Genomic DNA, 26,627 nt, shown 5'->3' on the forward strand with positions numbered 1-26,627 from the left:
TTCCCTAACAACATCCCCCTAACTTAACTGATAACAAAAACTTAACATCCATGAACCCTAATTCCTCCCCTTTTACTCTTAAACCCATTCCTACCCACACTATAAAAAAGCTCCTACAAAAGTTAAAACCTTGCTCTAATGCCCCTGATGACATTCCATCTAACTTTCTCCAACTAGCTGCTGATGGCGTAGCCCTTCCAATCAGCATCCTAATCAATCGTTCCATTCAGGAGTCCTATGTACCATACCTCTGGAAAAAAGCCTTCATCATCCCCCTCCATAAAGGAGGTACAAACTGTTCAATCTCCAACTTTCGCCCTATTGCTATCCTATCCCCTATCTCTAAGATACTCGAAAAATGTATTCACCTCCAACTATTCCCTACCTATTGGACAACCAACTCCTAACTCCTACCTTCTACCCAGCACAGGTTTATACTAGGACATAGCACCACCACTGCCCTTCTTTCCTTCCTCGAAATCATTAACTCTGCTCGTGACTCTGGGAACATAGTTTCTACACGCCTCCTCGACTTATCTAAAGCTTTCGACACTGTCTCTCATGTGCTTCTACTTTCTAAACTCTCCCATCTTAATCTCTCCTCTTCATCTATCAAATGGTTCTCCAGTTATCTCTCAGCCAGGGAACAAGCTGTAAAATGGAACTACTGCACTTACTCTTTCCTTCACACCCCAACAGGTATACCCCAAGGCTCTATTTTGGGTCCTTTACTATTTAACATTTTCATCAATGATTTCCACCAAAAGATTCCCAATGCTAAACTGGTGCAATACACATATGACTCCACTACCATCTGCTCAGCCAAAACTCTTCCTTTACTAATAAACCTTATGCAAGAAGCCTTCTCCTCCACTGAGTCCTGGATGCTTGACAATCACCTAGCCCTAAATGCCTCCAAATCTAAAATAATGATCTTTACCCCTTCTAGACATACTGCTGCTGACAAACCATCTTTCTCTATACTTAGCCTAAACAAAACAACTATTGAAATAGTTCCCCATACAAAACTTCTGTGCGTTCTTATTGATGACCAGCTAAAATTTGATATCCACCTACAAACCAATACTAAAATGACTCATCAAAAACTTGGTATGCTTTATCGACACAGGCGCTACCTTTCTCTGTCTTCAAGACAACTCCTATCTACCACCTACCTCCTACCCTCCCTTTTGTATGGAGCTTCGCTACTCTCTAACCTCCAATCATCCCTAAAGTCTAAACTTTCCTTATGTTACAACAAAATTTCAAAGTTTGCCACAGGATCCAAATCCTCTACTCACCATTGCAACTCCCTACATGCTCTAAATTGGTTGGAACTCCCAAGCTACCTACATTTTAACTAACTACAGCACGCAAGCTAATTTTCAAACATTTTAACTGTCCATCATTCTCCTCTTCCCTAAAACTTCACCAGTCACATAGAACACTTAGATCCACAAATCAGAACCTCTTAGAACTTTACAAGCCTTTACACGCACCAGGGCAACTTCTATTATCATTCTCCCTTGCCAGATTATGAAACTCTCTTCCCCCTTACATTAGAACTACCCCTAACTTACCATCCTTTAAAACCCTACTCCACTCTCACCTCTACTCCCTCTGGGAGTGCTCCTGTACCCATCCTACCTGATTCCTGATACCTATCCCTATTCTATTCTACTCTAATCTCTGCCACTGCTTCATTTCATCTCTCTAACATTCCTTTGCCTAAATACATGTAGTGTATTAAATGAACATAAATGTATTATAAGTGATTGACTCAGCTCATATATTTCAAGATATGTAAAATCTTGCCTTGCTGTATATTGAATGTTAAACTGTTGTTCTCATATGCTGTACTAATACATTGTATATTGTATATTGTCTTTCTGTCTGGAGCTTTTCTCCTCGGGCCTCCATTGAAAATGGGCTACCTTGGTCCAGTGGACTTTCCCGGTTAACAAACTGAAATAAATAAATAAATACTATTATATTCATAAAGTAGAAGAATGTATTCTAATAACTAAGCCAACACATGGATGGAGAAAGGAGATTTTGCAGATAGGGATAACTTTAATTGAGAGTACAGAGAATAGGCAAGAGCGGGCTGAAATTTACTGGAGAAACCTGGTAAAAGGGCCAAGTTATTGGGAGCAAATAATTAGACAGGGAAAGGTAATATAATGGGAAGAGGCCAAGAATACATTTGGACTGCAGGCTAGAGATTGCCTTCTCTCAAGAATTGATATCAGAGTATAGGCAAACAGAATGAAGTAGGGGGATTTAAAGTGAAATATCAGCACTGGTAGAATTTTAGTAGGCTATAGAACAGAAGCTGCTGTAAAAAAAAGATAACTAGTAGGGCATATAAAATATTGCATGATAACTATAAGAATCAATTAGAGGAGGTTAAAATGAATAGGGAGAGACTGGATAAGCAATTCACAAGCAAACAATGGGGGATGTATGTATGGCTCCAAAATATGCAACAAAGTCTAGAATATGTAGAATCTTTGCTTGGAAGTGTTTGCATAGGTATGTGTATACCCCAAGGAGACTCCAAATAATTCTTCCTTAGGTAGACTGTAAATGTTGGAGGTGTGATGGGGAAGAATAAGACAATTGGGAATATATCTTTTGGGGGTATAAAGAGCTGGCAGCCTTTAAAAATTCCCTGTAGACTACTCTAACAGAAATACTGAGTGAACAAATTGGTGTAACTAAGGGAATGATTTATTGAGCTATGATACAGAATCGGAATTACCTAGACATAATAAGGACTTGCTGAGTTTTAATTCTGGTCGCTGCCAAAAAAGCAATTACTAGAAAATGGAAATCAAAGTCTAAACCAAGTGTACTAAAAGTAGTGAATATAGTAATAGAGATAAAAGAACTCGAAGTGGGATCTTTAGAAAAGGGTAGGTTCAAATTACATAGAGAAAATATGAATTGTGGGAACAACACATGCAGAGTAATATTTTGGAGAAGGAATGAGGTTTAAGTTCAGGTAGGAATTGAATGAGCTTTGTAATGTTTGACTGGCAATGACTGAATAGATTATTAGTGATATATAAAGTCTACAACTGAAAATATGTCAATATGTTTTGTTTTCATTTATATAAATGTATGATTGCCTATGTCATATGTGATAATTTAATAAAGATGTTTCTTGTTTAAAAAAAAACTCTGTCAGTAAGAGGTATATCCTGGTGGTGGTAGCATTTGCATCTAGTCACTGTGAGGTAGTGGATCTGTCCTCTATGAGGCAGAGAAGGTGGAAAATGCTCTATTATAAATTTTCAACATGGTAAGTTTCTCAAGGTAGAGAGAGGGAGAGAGAGAGATTGGCAGCAAGAGGTGACAATTTTATGTCAGTCATGCTTGTTAGTTTGTTTGTAGAACCAGTATATGAGATAAAGTGTTTAAAGATTATTCTCTGCCACCCGTGGAACAATGGTCTGCTGGAGAAGTTTAATTCTACACTAAAATCATGTTGACAGCACTCACAGAACACTTCAAGCAGCAGTGGGACAGGTACCTGTCTCATATCTTTGCATAAACACTAGTGCCTATGGAATCGACAGGATTTTCTTCCTCTGATTTGCTGTATGAACACAGGTTGAAGGGGCCACTGGGCTTAATTTGTGATTAATGGAATAATGGTTCGCATAAAGTTTAAGGTCTTCATCTCCCAAGCTCAGGGTACAGGGTTTAATCTTGACCTTCATTCAATGCCTTTGTGGAGTTTGATTGTTCTCAATGTATTTCTGTGGGGTTTAATCCCTAAAACATGCTGGGTGTTTCCACCTCAAAGTCACCCAAAAATTGAATGGAGTCATGGGCAGCAGCATAAATTCTAGGTAGTGCATATCTGGAGAAGAATTGGGTAGACCAAACACTTTAGGCATCAGCTGTGGAGCATGGTAATAAAATACAGCTCACAGACTGCACATCATGTCAAAGCTAGTTACTCAGTGGTGTAAAAATTGGCTGTAGGTGATATGGTCATGTTGACTAATGTCACAAAAATGGGCATGGGTATTTGCCAGTGATAACTGAGCTGAAGATGCAGTCTATATGATGTCTATTCCAGGAACCCATCCTAATAGTGGGATGATTCAATATGTCTGTATTAACCATTGTGTGCCTGCAAAGCTACTGGTGGGTTGGTGTCCAGTTGACTAGTCTGGGTTACCTGAGATAGCTTTGTTTTTGCAAAGACTGGACATAAAATCAATCAGATTGTTAAATATGAACTACATCCTGAAAAGAGATGGATAGATTTTGTGTGAGAAAACCTGTTAAAATTAGGTGTGACTGTCAAGGAAGGTAAGAGAGTGACATTGACTCAAAAGAGGTGGTGACAGTTGATGCAACACCTCAACCCCTTGTAGAAAATTGGGAAAAAAGAAGTTGATGATGATGATGAGTGGGAGGATGACCATCATTCCCAGAAGGACTCTGCTGTGGAATATATCCTAAACCTTAGGACCAGTCTTAGTTAACTGATAGGGATGGCACAAGCACACCTAGCACAAACACAACAACAGCAAAAGGTCTAGTATGGCTTTAGAGACAGAGAGTATTTTGTTGGGCAGAAGGTTAGAATGTTTATTCCTGTTGGGCACAATATACATAGCAAATATGGGAGGGTCATTTCACTATTATTAGAAATATAAGTGATGTTAACTGGATGGAAAAGACGATAGAAGCAAAAGCACAAACTGTGCCATGTTAACATGATGAAGCCCTACCATGACAGAGAGAGAGAGAGAGAGAGAGAGAGAGAGAGACACTTTTACTCAGTAGCTGCAGTGGGTTACATGAGGAATCTTATGGGTATCTTGTGGTGGACTTTCTCGGTTAGGCTCTGTCTGAAAACACAGTGGATGAAACAACCCTTTTACAGCAGCTTTCATTTATTCAGGATCAAGAATCCCAGGTAGTATTACAGGAGAGCAGAGGCATGTTTACTGGTAAGCCCAAGGAGGAATCCTATGCAGTTGTAGAAATGGAGTGTGAGAGCATAGTTCAGGCTGTACAAAAACTTCAATCCTACTTGTATGATAGTAGGTTCACCATAATTCTATACCATGACCATTTAAAGTGGTTGCATGCTGTTAGCAAGGAAAATGGAAAGCTTCTTAGATGAAATTTATTTGGAATTGCAGCTCTATAAGCATGGCTATCGATCAAAGAAGTGGTATTGCTAATGCTAATATTAATGTACACAGTATTTCAAGAAAGAGAACAGGTTAGTGTACCAAAATAGGACATCTGTAGCTTCTGTATGAAAAACATGCAAGTCAGAATAAAAAAGAAAAAAGTAGAGAAAAGACATAGCTACCATGATACTTGTGATATACAAACTTGTGAGTTTTGTTTATTTTGTTTCTGTCTAATATATTCTGGAAATTCGGCTGCTGTAGTTGAGGCTTGATAATTCTGTAGGTCAAGAGTTGTTAGAAGAAAGTCTAGCTGTAGACAGATGTTTTTCTTTCTTGTGATACATTTCTTCAAAAGGATTATTTTGTTTCCTCATGTGCTGGTATGTTTCTATGCTTATTTAATTGTTAACTGTGCTGCTTAAAATCATTATTTCTTAAGCAAAGTGTTTGTATTTAGTCACATTTAAAAAGCTTGCGGCAAGTCATCTGTTTCCTTGGCTACTGATTGAGAAGAGGTTATTTATTACTAGATAGTGGTAAGCTCTTGGCATCGAATTCTAACTGGCCAGGTCTCTCTGCTGTACAGTACTATTTGTGTTTATAATTAGTTGGCTTATTAGCAAGAGTGAAACAGTAACTTGGATGTTCCCCTGTCTAATTATCTGGGGTGGTGGCAGTTTAATACATTGCAACAAGGCAGAAGTGTTTCATGTTGGGAAATATTAACAGCCTTATTTTGAACAACTTACAGCCTTGCCTGGAAATGTGTGTGTGTGTGTGTGTGTGTGTGTGTGTGTGTGTGTGTGTGTGTGTGTGTGTGTGTGTATATAAATGTTTTATGCTAAGTATAATTAATATGGACAAGTGAGCACTGGACGGCAATGAAGCCCATAGACAGTGGTCAGAAAGGGGTCTCGGGAGTTAGGCCAAAGACTCTACTTGGTGGGATGCTCAGTAGGGGGCCTATTTGTGGGTCTGGATGTTATAAGTCCATACTAAGAGCAACAGTGCACAGTTCATACATGCTATTGTGGTCAGGCTGCACTTAGGAAGTTGTTTACTGATTCATATTTTTGTTCCTTGGTTATACTTTAATCTGTTTGGTACCAGTGGTGTAGCTCAGGAAACCAAGCTCCCAATGGTCCTCAGATATAAGGTTTCTAGATTTAAATAATGATTTATTGGTGGGCTATTTAAAGGATCAGCTTATCCTACTTGAGTCTTGCCCTTCCCCTCATAGATGAAATCAAGCACTGCAGTCTCTTTCCACTGTCTCACCTTCACACTGCACACAATGTACCTCAGTTTTAGTCAGATGTTGTTAGGTAAACTTGAAAAATAACTCAGTGGGAGTACAATGTAATGAAAATATAAATAAGAAGACAGAATGTAGTGTATGTTAATATTTATCACTGTCTTGCGAGATGAGCTACCAGTAGACGTCATTCTAAAAGCAGGACAATTCTTAATATTAAGAACCACATAAGTACACAGATTCAATGTCAGAATCCATTATAGAATATCTTAATATTTGGGTACATGGATCATAACTGAAATTACATATCCCCCAACTGGCTTGAGTAATATAGCATTGTATGCATTGGTAGATATAAACAGGACACCAAGGAAACATGTAGGCAGAGGCTTGGATTGACTTTGTATCTGTCTCCAGTAGACACACACACACACACACACACACACACACACACACACACACACACACACACACACACACACACACACACACACACACACACACACACACACACACACACACACACACAGACATAGCTAATTACAGAAATGTAAAAGACCTTATCAACATAATTTTGAAACTTTGTGTTAAAGGCATTGTAAATTGTATATCATTTATTAGTTTAAAGCTAAATGTTATTATCATGGTGATTTGAAATGGTTGAGAGGAAGGTATTGAAGAGTTACTGTACTGAGTTTTGGAAGCTGGATGATAATACATCTCCCAGGTTTAGGACTGTATAATAAAAATAGTCCCAGAACTGTAAGGCAGTCGCGTGAAGATCCAGCCATGACTCAGGGAATGACTATCCTTGGTTAACAGTACAGCTGCTAGAGATGAAGTTGTAGTATAAAATGGGATGTGGTTGAAGATGCATGTGTTAGGTATTTCATGTATTTAAATACAATTTATCCATTTAAAAATACTAATTCTTAAACTAGCATATACTGATGGCTTCTGTGATGATATCAAACATTGTGATGCAGTACACTGTTTGACGTGCACCAATAATTCATTATATGCTACTGTGGCTGTAAGCTTTTGATCCCACAGTACCCATGCCACCTGTAATTGAAGTCCAGGAAATTAGGTCTGTAGTTTATCACTATTCCTTTAGGCAGTTAAACACAGATTAGATGTTCTGAATAACAAGCTTTACCACATATTTGTTATGCGGAGACTGCGTTTTCTGGGCTGTGTATTGTCTGGAAAAAATAAACCAATTATCTACAGGACATTAATTGAAAAAAAACCCTTCTTAACACCGTGGTGGTGGTGTCTTCTCCTTTAAGAAGGACCATGCGCTGCACGCATGCAAACATGCCACCGTGGATGTAAATTTATTCCACACTTGCACGTGGAATTTAAACTAGCCATTCTAGTAAGAGACAAGGCAAGTAAGAGTGTGTGTAAAATTTTAACTAGTGGTTCCGTTTGTTTCTGTATGTAAGAGAAAGTGTGTGTGTGTGTGTGTGTGTGTGTGTGTGTGTGTGTGTGTGTGTGTGTGTGTTGTGTGACAGAGTAGGTGTGTGTGTGTGTGTGTGTGTGTGTGTGTGTGTGTGTGTGTGTGTCATGAGAGCAGAGAGATGGTAGGTGTGTGTGGAGGTGGGGGTGTTTTTCACATACCTCTCGACTGTCCAGATTTAGCCCCATAATTTTGGTCTGTTTCTCATAAAATGTGTGGTTTTCTGGCAATTCACAGAGTACTGAAGTGAATAATGACATATATGAGTTTCAGAAAATGCATGCTAACACAAATCATGTTATCCTAGCAATTTTCTAAGTTAAAAGAGTAATAGTTAAAATCTATCCCTATTTTGTGACCATTGTTTCTCCATTATTTTAGGCTTTGTCCAGATTTCGTGCACTAGAAGGTTGAGAGGTATGCATACTTCTCAACTGTCCAGATTTTTGCCTCCTACTTTTGGCCTAAATTCTTCATAAAATTTGTGGTTTTCTGGCAATTCACAGAGGACTGAAGTCACCAAATAATGGCATATATGAGTTTCAGACTTCATATCCTTCAGAAAATGCACACTAACACAAATCCTGTTATTCTAGCAACTTTCAAAGTCTATCAGAGCAATATTTAAAATCCGTCCCTATTTTGGGGCCTTTGTCCAGATTTCTTGTGCTAAGAGGTTGAGAGGTATGGCCAGTATGGTATGTAATGCCCTAGCTGGGGGGGGAGGGCAGGTTAGACAATTAACCTGATCAGGCTTGACCCTGTAACTTGGTTACAGGAGAGAAGAGCCTGAATCCCTTACACCAACTACCAGACTACTGAAGGAATTATGAGCTTCAGTGGAGACAAGAACCGGAATTCTCTACATCAACTACTAGACTGCTAACAAGAGCATGAAACCACTAAATCAACTACCAGACTACTGACGGAATTGTGAGTTTGAATTTCAGTGCATTTTTAGGGAATTATGAGTTTCAGTGCATTTTTAGGGAATTATGAGTTTCAAGGGAAGAGAAATTTACTGTTGCTCATGCTAAGTCTTGTTTTCGATGTGCAACTAATGGTTTTGTTTAGCAAATTGCAGTCACTGTTTGCACTGCATAATTTGAAAGCAGTGTTAGTAGCATAATTGCCTTTGGTGCAGAAGGCTCTGGATTCTATTCCCCCACCATGTAGATGGAATGCTGGTATTACAATGCCCTTTTGATTGCTGATTATTTGGGGCATTTTAAGGGGGGATAGGGGTTCTGCTCTCCTGAGCCTGTCCTTTCCTCCTTTGTATGAGATGCCTAGTAACTAAGAACTTGTTAGATGGTCAGTCATACTCTATTACAATATTACCATCTTACCATTTTTTTAATGCAGAGATTGTGTTTATTGTCTGATATTGGTGGATTGTAATGGCAGATGTCTGAGTAGCCTTTTATGGTTGCAATTTTCTGTCATGGGTAGTTTTGGCATTATTGGTTCATTCATTCATACAGCTTGTTTCATTGCTTGCTGTAAGAATGTTCAAAACTACAAATTTAAAACTCATTATAACAAGTGGTGCTGTGTAATACAAGGAAGATACTTTAATACAATCAGGAAGGTGAATCAAAGAACGCATACATGTATGCATGGCCCTCAAAATGTGTGCAAGGAGCCTATGGTTTGAAAACAGGCTGAACATAAACTTACCCACCACTGGCCAGATGCATTTTCTTTTAATGTAATTTTAATTCTGTTTCAATGAATGTGACTTTTAAAGGCAGATAAGTTTACTACTTATGCTGTCTGTTTTCATTATGAGACTATTAGCAAATGGTTATTAGCGTCTGTTGTATTTTATTTCAATATCTGTAATCACTGTAGAAGTAAATAAAGCAGTACAAAACACTGACAGGTCTGAACAGTGGTTATGGTAACTGGGCAGAAACAGTCAAGTAATGGAACACTTAAATGGCTGGGGAGGGGGCTGCTCTGGTTGGGGATCTGTTACTCTGCCTAGGACCCCATTTGACCTTAATCCGGCTCTGTCGTCCAGAAATTTTGACATGAACAGTTAGCAACCACCCAAGTGTGTAACAACACCAGGGTCCGAGATAGAAGTTATGATTTTAGGACTAACAAGTAGTTAAGTTGCTCTGTGGGTGTGTACTTCTTAAAGGTGTATATACACTTAATCGCTTGCACACTACTGACTGTACAAAACACACCCCACCCCTCGCACAACCGACTGTACAAAACACACCCCACCCCTTAGTGAAAATAAAGTAGGCGGCACCTTCTGCGTATGTAGAAGATAGTAAATCAGTTGCAGTTCTATTTTGACAAATTCAGTCAGGGAAATGGCGTTCGTTTTCACTGCAATCCGAGTGCTGTTGGGACTCTTCTTCTCATTCGCTGGCGCTGTGAAATTGACAGACCTGATTTCGGATGAAGTCTACCAGCAGATGGTGAGTGCAGGAAGTGGAGCATGCGGCAGATTCTGCGTAGAACTAATGCCCGATTGTTTCACCCTGTTCTTTTTTATTCGCGCTTACAGCCAGATGTTTGCATGGTGTGCTCTGTGATATTTGCATCTGTGGCAGTGCTGTGCATGTATTTGTACACACACCCACACGTGTAGAGGGAGTGTGGAGCCATCCCTAAATAAAAAAGCGCCTTCTGAGCTTGTCTGTGTATTAACCAGTGCATCGCATCCAGCAGTGCACTCAGAGTAGATGTACACAGAGGGCATTCAGACATAATCCGAGTGTGTTTAAATAAAGCAATCACGAAATGTTTTATGAATACATTATGTTTGTAAAGGATATGAGTGCAAGCAATTGCAATAAAGTATGGGAGGTACTGTTAACTAAGCAATCTTAAGTAGCCATTATTAGCTTGGAAAGGAAAAGTGATCAAGGATCGGTTGTAAATTCACCCATCGAGTTTAGCAGGAGCATATCTGACAACTACAAATATGTATCAGATGAAACCGCACTGGATTGAAATGCATTTATTTACTCAGAGCTCTCTTTATTGGAGGCTAGTGCCTTATTTAAAAAGTTTGAAATGTGAAGGCGGAGTCTATGATTAGAAATTAACTTGAAGGCGGCAAGAAGGGAAGGAAAGTTGTACATTGCGAATAATTACTGTTTTTAAACTGTTCCATCATTGTGTTTACTTTTCGTGATTTTATTCAAATCGTAGCAATCAACATCAACTAGCAAGTTTTATTTTCAGGAACCGTGCTGTATTAGGCTTTTTTAGCATAAACTGTTGTGTTTTTAATAGAAAGGGTCATGTCATGTTTCAGGTTAAATTACATTTTAAGGATAAGTTGACTGTAATTCCATTAGTATAGTCTGTGGCTATTTTTATGACGAGTACAGAACGCCTGTTTCAGGTGTTTTTTATGTTAGAAAAATCAAATTATTTATTTTTTGTTTTGCAGTTTCTTTGTACGTCTCTGATATAGACAACGGCTGTTACAACTGAAATTTTTGTATATGCTATTCCATGATCTGTCCTGAAATGTTATTTGCTAGAAAACCGTAAAACAAGTCTTTTTTATTTGTGGTAATGTTTCATGTAGTTCTTTGTGCCAGAACACACACTTTATAACACTTCGCTGAAAAACAGGTTAATAACCTGCTTCAGGTGAAGTTTAGCTTGCAGTATAGTTTCATTTTTCTTCTTTTTTGTTACAAAATAGAACTTTTCTTTCTGCCAGAACCAAAGCACTTGAGAAGACACTGAAAGCAGCTGAGGAGATTCAATCTGACATAATAGAAACCTGTACAGAATTTCCAGCTGCATGTAGTTTTGGTCTGCAGGGAGGGGACTGACTTCTACTCAGAAATATTCCAACTTTAAGAATGCGCTTGTTTTGAGAAACAAAATACTTTATCTAGCAAAAGGGGGCAGAAGCAAGCTTCATTGAGAACAGAATTATCTAAGTGTTCTGCATTACTTGTGCACTGAAAGTTCACTGGTAGAAACGATAGCTGTATCTATTTTTATATTGACCAATCTTTGTAAAAATGACAGTATAACAACTTCTGTATGCAGAGAGGCCAGTATAACATGGGAGATAACAGCTGTTATACCACAGGTTATATATACATAGAATTACCAGTCTAGCAGGAGGTTATCATATGATAACCCCTGGCCAAGTAAAAGAAGCAAAAATAACAACTCTTGCAAAAACAGAACATCACATAACCAAAAATAATGTCACAAGGCATACTACAGCTTTGCAGCTGTTATTAGCAAAATTATATAATGTGCAGCATTCAAATGTTAACCCCAGCCCTATTACTTGTAAGCAATAATGGCTGACAGGTGTGTGTGTTAATGTGAAATTAACACCCGCCCAGGGGTATTATGAGGCCTTGGAGGGCATTACTGCACTTCTTGAATGGGCTCTCTGTTACGTTATTGTGTTTTACAGACTTAAAATTTTAAGTGCTATATTGTTATTTTAATATATATATATATATATATATATATATATATATATATATATATATATATATAAATTAGTTCAGCTTAATGTTTCAAACTGTCTGTAGTATATGCTAATGGTGTAGGAAGCATTTTACATTAAAATATATATGTAAAAATATAGCACTTGCAAGACCTTTTATTCTAACAACTTTTTTTTAATATGATGCATTTTCTGAAAGATATAAAGTCAAACTCAAATGTCTGTCCATTATTTAGTGAATTCACTCCTCACGGATTTGCCACAAGATTTCAAAACACCACACATTTTATGAAGAACAGACAAAAAATATGAGGCAAAACTCTGGACATTCTCTGAAAATTTGGATGGAAAGTTGAGAGCTATGCACACAAGATCGCTCTCATTCTGTCTGTCTCTCTCTCTCTCTCTCACACACACACTTCTGCTTTCGTACACATATTCAGTCACATAAGACTGCTATCTCTCTCTCGATCTCTTTCTCACATATACACACACACACACACATACACACACACTTCTGCTTTCGTACACATATTCAGTCACATAAGACTGCTATCTCTCTCTCACATACACACACACAGTCTCCTCTGTTTTCATACATACACACAGACACACACACACACACACACACACACACACACACACAGTCTCCTCTGTTTTCATACATACACACAGACACGCACACATTCATGCACATATATGCACACACATACACTTTTTTTATTATTTTTACACTCGCTAAACAGCAAAATACTAGTAACCAGAGGAAATGCTGTAAATAATACAAATGCCAAAACTCCACAGCAGTGCAGAAAAGAAATCCAGTAAAGGTCCATACACCTGTAAGCAAAGACAAAGACAAACGAATATGGTATAAAGTTTAATACAAAATATCCACACCAAATAAGCACTTTCGTTTCTTTGGCTTTGCCTACAGGTGTATGGACCTTTACTGGCTTTCATTTCTGCACTGCTGTGGAGTTTTGGCACTAGCTAAACAACAAAAGCGATACTTAGCGAGTGTAAAGTAATGGCAGCTGTTAGTTTTTTGTTTCTGTCCGAGCTTCATGGCAGCTTGATATGCTGCCATGAAGTGGCGGACTCGTTTTTCAGTGGGCATTACTTTTACATAAATACCTTGCATTCATGACTACACCACCTGTCTCTCTCTCTCTCTCTCTCTCTCTGTAGCCAGTTTTTGCATCTTAGGGGAGTAAATGGCCCAGTGGGTTCTCTTCTGGGAGGAATGAAAGTCTCATGAGTGTCCACAGGAAGAGGCTAAAAAACTTTACAAAGTAGATGGTGTCTAAACTTAATTGAAGCAGAAGAGGAGTGCCACATGCCTGTATGTTTTCAAAGACAAAGTGTAGCAGTAATGCAGCATTTCAGCAGTAAAAATGTCAGTTTAGTTTGTTCATTTAGCTGCAGAAAGCTTTACTTCCAAAAAAAAAGATATCCTATTTATGTAAAACATATTTGGTAGTGTACACATAACTAATTACAGGCAAAACATATTCAGACACTAGTCATGTGCAATCTTAGAAGGTAATCCTGCAGTTGTCTTGTTCATTAAAGAACTTGCACCCTAATGATGCAGTCTGAATTGTGTAATTCCTAAGTAGTAAGCCAGGCATATGCCATGTATACCAAAGCAAACACTTTACAAACATAATTTTGTGCTGTAAGTTTAGAACAATAGGACATGTATCCTGGTTTAACCATGGTTTATGGTATTTTGGGTTGATGGGGATTGTGGCTGTAGGGGATGAGGCTACATTGTGGAAGTTGGCCTACAGTTCCAAAAATCCTGGATGCCTTCCTGGTGAGAGATGCAAGCTTAACTATAACAATGTGCTGAAGATGTTTGGGTTCATAATTATTATTCCCCTTAAGAAGCAGAATTCCTGAAGAACATTGTTATATTAGACTTCATAGTGTATAGCCCTTTGAATGTTTGTTTATTTTCCATTTTTAAGCTTTATAATTGCATTTCCTGTTTTTTCATGTTATTTCTTTCTCTTTAGCAGTTTCTGAGGTGTAAGTGATTGTTTGTTTGTTTTTGTTGCTAGGTTATAGTGAGCTTGGATTGTAACTTTTCCATTAACCTGGGTTCATCTGCTTCACGTTAATACCTTTGGACATTTGTTTATTTGGTTATTTGTCTCTGCAAAGCTTGAGAGATCAGATTACTCAATAGCATTAGGAACAACAACTGTCCAAGCCATTAAAGACAGTAATGGCTTGCTGTTTAATTAAGGAACTACAAAATGTAGATTTTTTTTTTTTTACGTATGCCAAAATGCTCACATAGTTAACCTGTAGTGATAAGTGTTTCTGTGAAAAATAAGCAAGAGAAGGTCCGAGGAAATCACATTTTTTTGGTGATTTGTGGAAGTGTATTTGATGCGATCAACGCTGAGCTTAACATATCAACCGCATTAACAGAGTGATGTCTTATGAACATGAATAAATCCTGTTGCCAAGTCTTTTTGCAGGGGGATATCATCCACTTGCATGCCCATAGGAAGGTCTGCCACCATACCCATGAGTTCTCTGCCACCATACCCATGAGTTCTGTGTACAGTAAATGTGAGACGCACCAACCTGGAAGAAAGAGAAGCGTGTTTTTTTTTTTTTTTTTTCTCTTCCGCCAAGTGGAGTGGTGTCCACAGAGGTAGCATTTTGTTTTTATTGTCCCTGCCCTGTCTGACCGTTAGTAACTTGGTTGCTTTCCCTCTGCTCTCCTGTTGTCTCCTGATGCTGCCCGACTGGATGTAAGGGGCCCGAGAATGCCAGTTCCTACTTTTCTCATCCTCACCAAGCTGAGGCTTATACCAGTCAGGAAGAGGAGCACAGAATGGAGCTAGTGGCGAGCAGCATCACATACACTGGTAACAGGGCTTTTCTAAGGTGTACCATTCCCTGCATGCTAGCGGTCTGTGGAGTAGGCCGGGCAAGCCATTAGTGTGGCCTTTGAGGATGTGCCCACCCTGGCCCTGGGATTGACATGCCTCTTCAGCCTATCTGTATGTCCCACCCCACTGTTTTTACAGAGTACTGGCTTTTGTGAGGGCTTAAGGGATCTGCTGTCTGCATCATGCACCCTGACCCCCAGGACAGGCATGCCTGTCCTCCCTTCCAGGTATCAAGTGCCTAAGTCACTAATTGCAATTGAGTCTTCTGGGCCTTAGGGATTCCATTGGCTTCAGTGGAAGTTATTTAGAGACTAGGGTGTGGTATCAGAAGGGCGATGCTGTATGAATACACCCCAGGAAAAAAAAAAACGTGCAGTAAAATGTAACTTAGAGGTAGGCTCGCCTGCAGTAGACTGTGGGCAGTGCATTAATCTTGAGAATTAAAGCAGTCCCAATGATAGCAGTGTGAGGCAGTTGTGATGTGATGAACGTGTGCTTGAATCATAAGAATGGCAATATGGAGTTCCTTGAAAAATGGGCTGCCACTTGTGTAATGGGGCATAGGGGTAGCAGTAACTCTGATTGCTGCCTGAATTAACGCCTCCCATGATTGGCTGTCACTTGGAGATAAACAGATGGGTTAAGTAAGGGGATAATGGTTGGAAGGCAACAAGCAGAACAGAACGGGGATGTGAATTTTGAAAACATGATGTCAAACCTGGCTTACCCTTTTTTAATAGTGCTTTCGTAGTGATTCAAGTTAGAGAAATTTGTTACAGGGAAAATAAAAATTAGGCTGAAATTGAAAGATTGGGATGAGGAGGCAAAAGTAGCATTTGAACAAAAGAAAGGTAGAAACAAAGTGCGAACACAAAACATTATTAAGGTTGGGTGGTATAAATGGTCTTCTCCATGAAAAACTGCTGTAATGGGTCGCACATTAAAACTTGGGCTCTTTTTAGGATATAAAGTTATTGAACATATAACAACGGCTGTAGCTATAAACTGTATACCTACACGTGAATTGCTGTAGCTATATATAAACTGTATACCTACACGTGAATTGGTGAAACTGTCTTTAGTCCCTTTAGTTTTATGTACAGATCAGGCATATTTTTATCAGCCAGAGGAAAAGTTGTGGCAATAGTTAATAAAAAGTTAAGAGAAATTTATATGGGAGGGGAAGAGGGAAAGGGTCAATTGGGATAAGTGATCTTTCTAATGGAACAGTGTGGTTTAGGATTTCCTGATTTGAAAGGATATTTGAGCTGCACAATTAAGGCTTGTATACATAACACAAACAGAAAGCTATAATTCGAAGTGGAATGGGATAATGATGAACCGGGGAGGGGGGTGACTCAAGAAATAATGAAAGAGTGGGATTTTGGATCCAGATCCTTAAGGAGAGTAACTACATGAAAACAGAATATTACATTCCTAAAGTAGCAGAAAGTACTCTTAAGAACTAAGCCAACACAAGAATGGAAAATAGGGATGACAGCAAGTAGGAGTACAGAGAATAGGCAAGAAAGGGCTGGAATTTACTAGAAAAATCTGGCAAAGAAACCAAGGTACTGAGAGGGAAAAGTAATAGAGTGGGAAGAGGCAAGAAGACATCTGACTGTGGGCCAGATAGAGACTGCCTTCTCTACCAGGGATTGATTATCAGTGTATAGGTAGAGAGAAAGGGATAGGGGAATCTTATGTGAAAGACCTGCTGTGGTAGAGTTCTTAGTTGAAGCTTGAACAGAAACTGCTGTTAAAAAAGGGATAATTAGTAGGGCTTATGGAATATTGCACAATAACTATAGGAATCAACTGGAGGCAATTAGAAAAGATTGGGCAGAGAGAGGAATAATGGGAGGACATGCGTAAGGCTTCTAAGTATGCAACAAAGTCTAGAAGTGTTTGCATAGGTATTTGTATTACTCTAGACAGACACCAAAAATGTTTTCCCCAGGTAGATGGCAAATGTTGGAGTTGTGATAGGGAAGAAAGAGGTAACTGGGAACATATGTTCTGGGAGTGTAATGAGTTGGCAGACTTTAAAAATTTCTTAAAGAGTACTCTGTCAGAAATATTGGATGAGCAAATGGAGGTAACTAAGGATTTTTTAAGCTGGTGTACAGAATCTGAATTGCCTAGACATTGTAAGGCCTTGTTAAGTTTAATTCTGGTTGCTGCCATAAAGCAGTTACTAGACAATGGAAATCAAAGGCCAAACCAGCTGTATTTGAAGTACTGAATATTGTTCCAGAAATAAAAGAACTGGATAATGCATCCTTTGTAGGGAGTAGGAGCAAATGACCTAGAAAAAATGGAAATTGTAGGAACAATACATGCACAATAATGTGTTGGATAAGTGTGAGGTTTAAGGGAAGGCAGGAATTGATCAATGTATGCAATGTTGGACTGATGATAGTTGCACAAATGAATACTTGTGATGTATAATATTTGTAATTGGGAAGATGTTAATAATGTTTTTCTTTAATACAAACATATATTTGTCTGTGTCTAATTCAATAAAGGTGTTAAAAACATGAAATGGATGATTTTCACAACATGGAACATTTTCACTTTCTCATGTATTGAAAGAGCAGAGAGCATTAACATTGTTGCCTTAAATGAAACAGAAAACATATACAAAGGTCTGAGAGAGAGAGGGTGGAGGATTCATATACATCTTGAATAACTTGTGGCACTTGCTGTGTCTTTAGGAACAAACATCTGAAGCATTCGGCAGAGCTTCCCACTGGATAAGCAACTGTCTTGTGTCGTTTGTTCTCTGACTCCTTAGTCAGATTATTATTGTTATCATTTCAACTATCCCATCACTTAATTCTGATGACAGTGGCAAGGAGCAGTTCTGCATCATTCCTGACGAAAACATGACAGTATCACAGATAACTCTGTATCACCCTTGATGAAGTCCTGCCCAGCACCCTAAAGAGTGACCATATAATTCTTCATAGAAATATCACTGTTCTCTTTACAGCTGAACCATCTGAAAGGACAAGTAGAAATACTAATGGTGTTCCACCACTGCACACATATTTGAAGCATGGCCTGATGGCACAATCGCTGTGCTTAAATAAAATGGCAAACTACGTAGAGATGCCCTTCTAGTCCAAGCACTGACATATCCTTTACATTGCAGAAAGAAATAAAGTAGCACATTTAAAACTTCTGCTCTGGCAACAAAGGTGAACATTTATTAAACAAAAAATGAAACCAAAACCTGACCTTTCAATTTTTATGCTTTCAAAGTTCACAGTACTATCAAAATTAATTGCTGTAAGATATTGAACATACAAACTGATTCAGTAAAATGTCCATACTTTTTACTTTACTGCAATAATGAAGACTGTTGTCTCATAAGCTTATTGAATTTTTTCTCTATAGCCTCTGAGTACTACATTGTTTTGTTCTGCATGCACCTTAACAATTTAGTGTGTACTGCGCTCCATTTGTAGTTCACTAGAATACTCTGATATGACACAAGAATAACCGCTCCTGATTGTGTGGACATCCGCATCATAAAGGCCACGAGGGGATTTGATGACTGCTGTACAAACTGCTTTGCAGATGTATTGTGAACATTTGTGTGGACATCCACATCATAAAGGCCACGAGGGGATTTGATGACTGCTGTACAAACTGCTTTGCAGATGTATTGTGAACATTTGGACAACTCTCGGGTGCTGAAGGTTGTCAAAATCAGTTTAGTGAAAATTAAAAACTAAAAAATGCAACTTTTTTAAAAGTCATTTTGGGTTATGAGGATTTTCAGAAATGCAGTCCAACAAAGTTGTCTCATCATACCTGCAGATAAGGCTGAAACCTGCTGAAAGGAGCTTTGGAATGCTGTCCACTCAACACATTGTGTATTCTTTCACTGTTGCACTGGAAATCAGCAGGAGAAATCAGCAGGACATGTCAGCTGAAAATAAAATTACAATTGAAGAGCTTCTGAACTGGAAACAAAGAACTTCAAGAGGATCGGAGCATGAGCTTAAGCAGAATGTGACATTTTTACAGGTCAGGCATATTTATCAACCAGCGGAGAAGTTGTAGGCACTACTTAAAGTTGAAGGAACTTATCGGGGAAGGGAAGAGAGCAGGGGATAAGTGGGTTAAGTTGATCCTTCCAGTAGAACAAGGTGGATTAGGATTACCTGATTTTGAAGGGAGATATTTTAGAGCTACACAGTTAAGGCTCGTATACATAATGCAAGCAGAAAGTGATGATGATGAAGCATAGTGGTTAGTCAAGAAATAAGGAAAGAATGGAATTTTGGATGCAGAAGCTTAAGGAAAATAACAGCCATACAGAATGTTATATTCGTAAAGTAGCAGAAAGTTAAGAACCAAGCTATAATGGAGAAAAATGTTGCTGACAGGGATGACTGCATGTAGGGGTACAGATAATATGCAAGATAGGGTTGGAATTTACTGGAGAAAACTAACAAAGGAAACAAGGTACTGGGACAAATAACTAGAGAGGGAAAGGTAATAGAATGGGATGAGGCCAAGAATATTTTTGGACAGCAGGCTAAAGACCATCTTCCCCCTCAGGGACTGATATCAAAGTATAGGCAAAGAGAAATGGATTGTAGAATCCTAACTGAAAGACCTGCTCTGGTAGAGGGTTTAGCTGAATCTGGAACAGAAGCTGCTGTTAAAAAAAGGATAATTAGTAGAGCTTATAAAATATTGCATGGTAACTATAAGAATAAACCAGAGGAGGTTAGAAAAAGTTTGGAAGAGAGATTGGAATAACAATTTACAAGGGAACAATGGGAGAATATACATATAACTCCTGAGTATGCAACAAAGTCTAAAAGGTTTAGGATTTTTGTTTGGAAGTCTTTGCTTAATTATTTTTATACCCCAAAGTACTTTTCCTCAGGGAGGTGGGAGATGTTGGAGGTGTGAAAAGGAAGAAAGAGGTAACTGGGAACATATGTTCTGGGAGTGTAATGAGTTGGGCAGACTTTAAAAATTCCCTGCATAGTACTGTGTAAGAAATATTGGGTGAGCAAATGGCTGTAACTAAGGAAATTATTTTGAGCTGGAATATAGAATCTGAATTGCCTTGACATACTAAGGCCTTGCTAAGTTTAATTCTGGTGGCTGCCAAAAAGTATTGAATATTGTAAGAGATCAAAGAACTGGAAGAGTGCTCTTTAGAAAAAGGAAGGAGCAAATTATATAGAAATAAATGGAAGGTACTTGCGTATTATCACAACCACATATGTCACTGGCGGCTGGTTACCCGATCCTGAAATATGTCCCGTAATGGTTTCAAAAAGTGATGTGGTGTGTGTGTGTTTTTTTTTTTTTAAACTGTACAGGCTCTTTTCTGGACTGTTATCAAAATCATGTCCAAAACCCCTACTGTTGCTGTTTGATTAGGCGGTGTACTGAGAGCATGTCGGTTATCGCAACTCTGCTCAATGAACGTCCCTTTCTTCCTGCCAGCAAATGCAGGTCAAGTAAACGGTTTACACTCACATTCGGCCATGAAAGTTGTGTCATTATTGTAGTGTGACTGGTACAACATACTGTTTTACTTGCTTTAACAGACATGTAGAGTGAAACGTAACATTCCCAGAAATTAAAAAAAAGAAAAAAAAAAAAAGAAAACACTGGTTAGAAGAGGTAGACTGTGCTTCTGGCTGAGCAATTCCCACCGCAGAGAAACAGAAAGACATAGTAACAGCGATCAAGATTGTTGAATCCATGAAGAAGTACCACGTGGTTTTCACTGAACATGCCAGTGCCAGAAATCACAGCCTGCACTGTAAAAAATAAAATCACACCATGCCACAGTTTGACATTAACCCGATTTTGTTTTAGTAGGGTACAGGACCTGTTCAGTTCATTTCGGTTTCAGTAACCGGGAAGATGGTATGACATGCTGCCGCCGGCGGGGAAGTGCAACATGCATCGACAGCTTCAGTATTTTTTCTAATTCATAGCCCTGCATAAAAGACCCTACCTTTTTAAATCAAACATATCGTCTCCCTTTTTTTAAAACATTACCGGTTACATTTCAGTATCGGAAGCAGCCGTTATGATCGCAAAAATGTGGTTGCGATAATATGCAAGTACCAAATGGAAACTATGCACTTAGTTCACAGTTTCCATAATGTTCAGGAGGAGTGAGGTTTAAGGGAAGGCAGGAATTGAACAATTTTTGTTCTGTTGGACTGATAATTGTTATAAAAAAGAGCATATGTAATGTATGTTGCATGAAAATGTGGAAATATGTTTAATATGCTTTATTTTCTTTCATATTAATATGTTTGTGTTTTAAATGGTAGTTTAATAAAGGTGTTTAAAAAAGAAAAGATGCAAGACATTTGACAGTCAGTGGCGGAAAGACAAAGACATCCTGCTTCAGTCCTATACTGTCAGTGGATGCCACTTATAAACCTTTTTTTCAGGTTATACATGCCATTATGGTCTATTTTCTTTTCTTTTTCACCTAAAGATGGCCTGATACTGCTGAAGGGTAATTAAAGCCATTGAAGGTAAAAGGAAGAATCATGTTGAGACTGTTCTGAACTGTGTATCCTGTCTGACAGATATCACAGTTATATCTAATCAGCTCTGTAAGGGAGTCTCTTGCTGACCCCCCCCCCCCCAACCAGAACAACATACCTTCAAATACAGGTGGTATACTGGTTGAAGTCTTTAAAGCTTGCAGCAGGGAATTGTTACTGAAACTCCATTGACTAATTCTGTAGATTTGGAAATGGCTAATAAATTCTGGAAGATTTGTCCAATTCCATTGCATTCTTCAAGAGTCATGATAGGCAAGTGAGTGTGTCTGTGTGTTGGCACGAGTCATTGAGTCACTATGTAACTGTCCACTGCAGCAGAAATGTGAATATTTTATTATTCTAGGCTGTTACTGCTCTATCATTTTGTTAATGTTGGAATTCCAGTATGGATTCAGATAGACCCTATGACAACAGACTTATTGATTGCTAGGTAGATACAAGAAAATGTTGGAGCCAGCAATAGGTGTACATCACTTTCACTGTTCTGACAAAATCTTTTTATTGCTTCTGTCATATGACCTTGAGAATGGCAGTCCTGGAAAGATTTGATTATCCTACCAGATTCATCAACGTGTTGCGGCTTTTGCATAACCTAATTGCTATCATTTTTCATATAATTTTAAAGAAAATCCATTCAAAATGCAATCTGGGGTAAAAGGTGGTGTGCATTGCCCAGTCTTTGCTCTCCATAGTGTTTGCAGTTATTCAGATCTTAAGCAAAAGCCAATGTCCTCTGGAAGTGAAAGGCAAAAGAAAATGGATAAACAATTTGAAACTGGGTATGTGCATTCAAAGCAAACAAACAAACAAAAAAATGCTACAATTACTGTCATCCTACACTAAACACATTTTCAAAAGCGTATTGGTCTATCACTCTCCTGCAGTCTCAAGAAGATGAAGTTACTTTGTCAGTCTGATTAAAGCCTGGAAATAAATGGCCTCTGAAAAACTGAGCATTTTCCTGTCTTGGCAGTACTCTTTCGTTAACAGGAAACAGACACAGAAGCTCAACATGAGATAATCTGCATGCTTAAGTCCTCTTTGGCAAACTGCTTTTAAGAACATGGGAAGTATGACCAACGAATCTTTCAGAAAATTTTCTCCATTGTATAGAAAGTCGCCTTCTCTAACATTAGTGCACTCGTCAAGACCAGTGTTAGCATTGAAATTATTATCCGAGATTCCGGTGCCGTACTTTAGACATTCTTTGATTCTTGCTTCCAAGAACAGATCAGTACCTTCAGCTCCGTTATGAACAGAAATTTGTTAATGATTGAAAAATGAAGCTGACCTTAACAAAGCAGCTATGAACCTCACAAGCTGAGGGGCAGTAACCATTATCAGAAGCACCAGAGCTTTTTTATCAAGCTGTAGCCTACTTTATTTTAATTATTCTTTTGTTGGTAGGTGGACTAATCCAGAATGGACTGAACTCCAAAATGGCAGAAGTGTATAATAGGAAGCATGGCTTTTTGAACCGTGCCTTATGGATTGTCTAATAACAGCTTCATTAGGCTGTTATTGAGTTAATCTGAGCTTCCATGCATTAACCCTGTACTTGGAGTCAAAATGTCTGCTTCTTGTAGGATTAATGCTTTTGTGTACCTGTACGTGACTGCACTGGTTTTGTAATGTTTAGACTGCCATTTTGGATTTAAATATCTAATATGCAATGCATGGTATTAATTAAATTTGAGAAAAATAAGTTTGTACCTGTGACATGATGCTAGTTCAACTGAGGTGGAAGGTTAGGCCTGCATACATATGAATCTGCAAGCAACGTGTTATATTTCTATGAAGATAATGCTTTTGGGTGTATTTATTTTTCATTCTGATTAGTAGGATAAAAACATTTAAAAAAATCATTTCGTTGCACCTTCTTGAAATCAACACCATTTAAATTTGAGGAAACTTGACAGTAAAGAGGAAAAGGCTTCTCTTTTGTAAGAGGGCACGCACTCTTCTAAAGCTGTGCCCCCATGGCTGTTTTAAACTTAAATTACTGTAAGGTTGTTCAAGATCAGGAAAGGGTGATTGAAGTTCTCATGTAAGCAAAACGTTCTTTTTTTCTCTGAGGTTATGTGACCTTGGAGTAAGGATATCGATGTAGCTCGGGGGTGTTGTGGGTTATAGAGGGACTTGTCCATCCTGCAAAACCACTCTTGTCCTTTTGCACTAGTTTTGTCATTGGTGGTAGCTCTCAGAATACATTTGGTATTGTTTTTTTCTTTTCGTTATCCATGCAGACACAAGAAAGGCATGCAAACTCTGTATAGAAGGCTCCCATTTGAGATTCAGGTTGGAGAGACAAGGGCTCTGAGGCAGCAACCTCTTTGCCTCTCTGATGTTCTGGTTGTGCCTTGAAAATGTAGCCATTCATGATAATATATATAGATGTTTTCAAGGTACTTTTTCCCTCCTCGCCTGCCAGTTCTCACTTACCCCCTATGAGTCTTAAGCTCATTCTTTTTCCCTGCTAAACTGGACTCTAGGCAGCTCTCACCTATGTCACTGGTCTTTCTCAGAGTGGACAGCAGAGGTGTGAGCTGACTAGAAGGGACTATAGCCCAGTTAGCCACAGATGTTGCTTGCTCATCTGCAGTGCATTTTCCTTCACCTGTTTTTGCTGGTTTGGAAGGAAATTTTGTTCAAGTGGCCTAGGGGTATGAATTCAGCCCTCCACCCCCAACAGAGCTTGACTCCATCTTAGGATGGACCATAATTTCACTAGGTTGGAAGAACTATTCAACATGTCCCTTCTCCACAGTTTTGTTGCAACTATACTACATTTCCTTGGGCACCAGGGCAAAATGCACCTGTCATATCAATCCTCCCCTGGATTAGACAGTGCATATTTGTTTCTCAGCTTCCTGCAGCCAATGAGAGAGCTGTCTGGAGGGAGGCTACTATTCAGGCAGCCAAAAGGGTGCTTTGTGTTCTCTGTGGTATCCTGGCAGTGGGAGCATTTTGAATGGCCAAACCTGTCTGGGCAGGGGGATGATTAGTGAATCTCAACTCCCAGCTCCCCTCTGTATCACTGTTCCTTCTGTGAGGGATAGTGGCAGTGGGTGTGGCTGGCTGTGTCCGTCCTTTCACAGTCCGTTGGGCCTACCTGTTATCCCTCCCAGTGATGTCAGTTGCCTGAGCCTGTAGTCAACCATGGTTCATCTGAGCAGTAATCAGAGCTTAGATCCTTCTACGTCATTGGTGCTGACATGTAAGGTATGTCTGGTATGCATGTAATCTCACATTGCCACCCTAATGATACATGCAGACTTAAGTAATATATAGCTTTTGTAAAATGCACAGCTTGGTGGATGCAGATTTTTCCACCCTTCTTATCTTATGCTAGAACATTTGCCTCTGGTAGATGTCAAATTTTCCAGAGAGATGGAGTGACATCATTCCCCCGTGACAGAAAAGGCAGCATTGGCTGCTTAGTCTCACTGTTTGCAGCTGACTCTTCTAGTGTCTAGCTTTTTCTCTCTGCACCTTGGAGCTGCCTATTTCTTGCAGAGTGGTCCAGACAGCTCCAATAACAAAACAAGAAGGTATTCAACCTGAAATAATCTACTAGAATGTACCAAGTACTTGACAGCATCCAAAATGAATTTATGGCAGTACAGCTACTGAGTGCATGTAATTCAGGCTGATGTGGCAGAAAAAAAAAAATTATATATATATATATATATATATATATATATATATAGTTCCTAGCTTCTTGGCACATCTAGATCAGTCAAGATTGTTTTAAATAACTAGAATTTACAGAGTACAGTTGTTGTACTGAATATGTAGAACAGAATATTTCAGCTTTTCCCGGTTAGGGGTTGGCACAGCGTAACTCCAGTCTGCTAATGATTGGCAGTGGATTTTTTATGGTGCTGAGTTGCCAGGCCGATGCCCAACCTTCATAAAAGCCACACCCATTTACGAATGCACCTACCTGCATGTCTTTAAACATCACACAACAGTGGGGAGGACATGCAGAATGAATATGTAGAAAGTTGTAGATTTAATCCAGAGTAGCTAATATCTCAGACTAGCAAAATGGAAGGAATACATAAGTATTTAACCTCTTGGTAAACCCAGATTAATAACAATTAAGGTGTGATGGCAAAAATATATGGAGTATTAATAGTACTTTGCTGAGAATATACATTATCACTGTAAATTAAGTAAATGGGTATATCCTGACAGTAAATGTTGGAAAGACATTGTACAGAAATGATTTTAACACTAGTAAGAAACTGTATGAAATTTTGTAGAAACGTGTATCTTCATCATTAGAATTAAGTCTTCAGAAAATATTAATTACAAGGGCCTTGGGGTGCTATGCTTAGTTCTGTGTATGTGGAGACAGTTTGTCAGAGAGTACTTTGTGTAACCACTGAACATTTTCATTGTATTAGCACATCATGAGTGTACTGTGCAGGGGAAAAAGACAGTTTGTCAGAGAGTACTTTGTGTAACCACTGAACATTTTCATTGTATTAGCACATCATGAGTGTACTGTGCAGGGGAAAAAGATGCATTCAAATTTACTTTGGCAGTGTATCTTGAGAAGGAGTTTGAATGAGGAAAGGTTTGTAGGTACATGGATATATATGTTAGGAGGGAGCTGTGGGGCCAGTAACAGATTAGGCGTTATTTGTGATGTGGAGCTTCATCCTGGGTGTGAGTCTGAGTAGAACGTGAGGAACACAAAAGCACTGGGTTATCGCTAGTTGAAAGGATTCAAGGGAGTGAGCTAATCTGGGATAAAAATGGGCAAGGATTTTGAAAATGAAGGTAGTAAT

The 26,627-nt window shown here is 38.8% G+C and overlaps 1 protein-coding gene across 1 annotated transcript in view; it reads left to right on the forward strand.

Moving 5' to 3' along the window:
• Window positions 1-10,029: 10,029 nt before the first annotated feature.
• Window positions 10,030-26,627, forward strand: part of TMEM35B (transmembrane protein 35B) — a 602,314-nt gene continuing 585,716 nt past the window's right edge. Inside the window, exon 1 of the mRNA XM_044059434.1 lies at window positions 10,030-10,326. Coding sequence (XP_043915369.1) covers window positions 10,219-10,326 — 108 coding nt within the window. The 5' untranslated portion in view covers window positions 10,030-10,218. The remainder of the gene's footprint in view (window positions 10,327-26,627) is intronic.

Source organism: Protopterus annectens, chromosome 1.part2 (genome assembly GCF_019279795.1).
Source record: "Protopterus annectens isolate FY-2018-M chromosome 1.part2, PAN1.0, whole genome shotgun sequence".
NCBI classification, from domain to species: Eukaryota; Metazoa; Chordata; order Ceratodontiformes; family Protopteridae; genus Protopterus; species Protopterus annectens.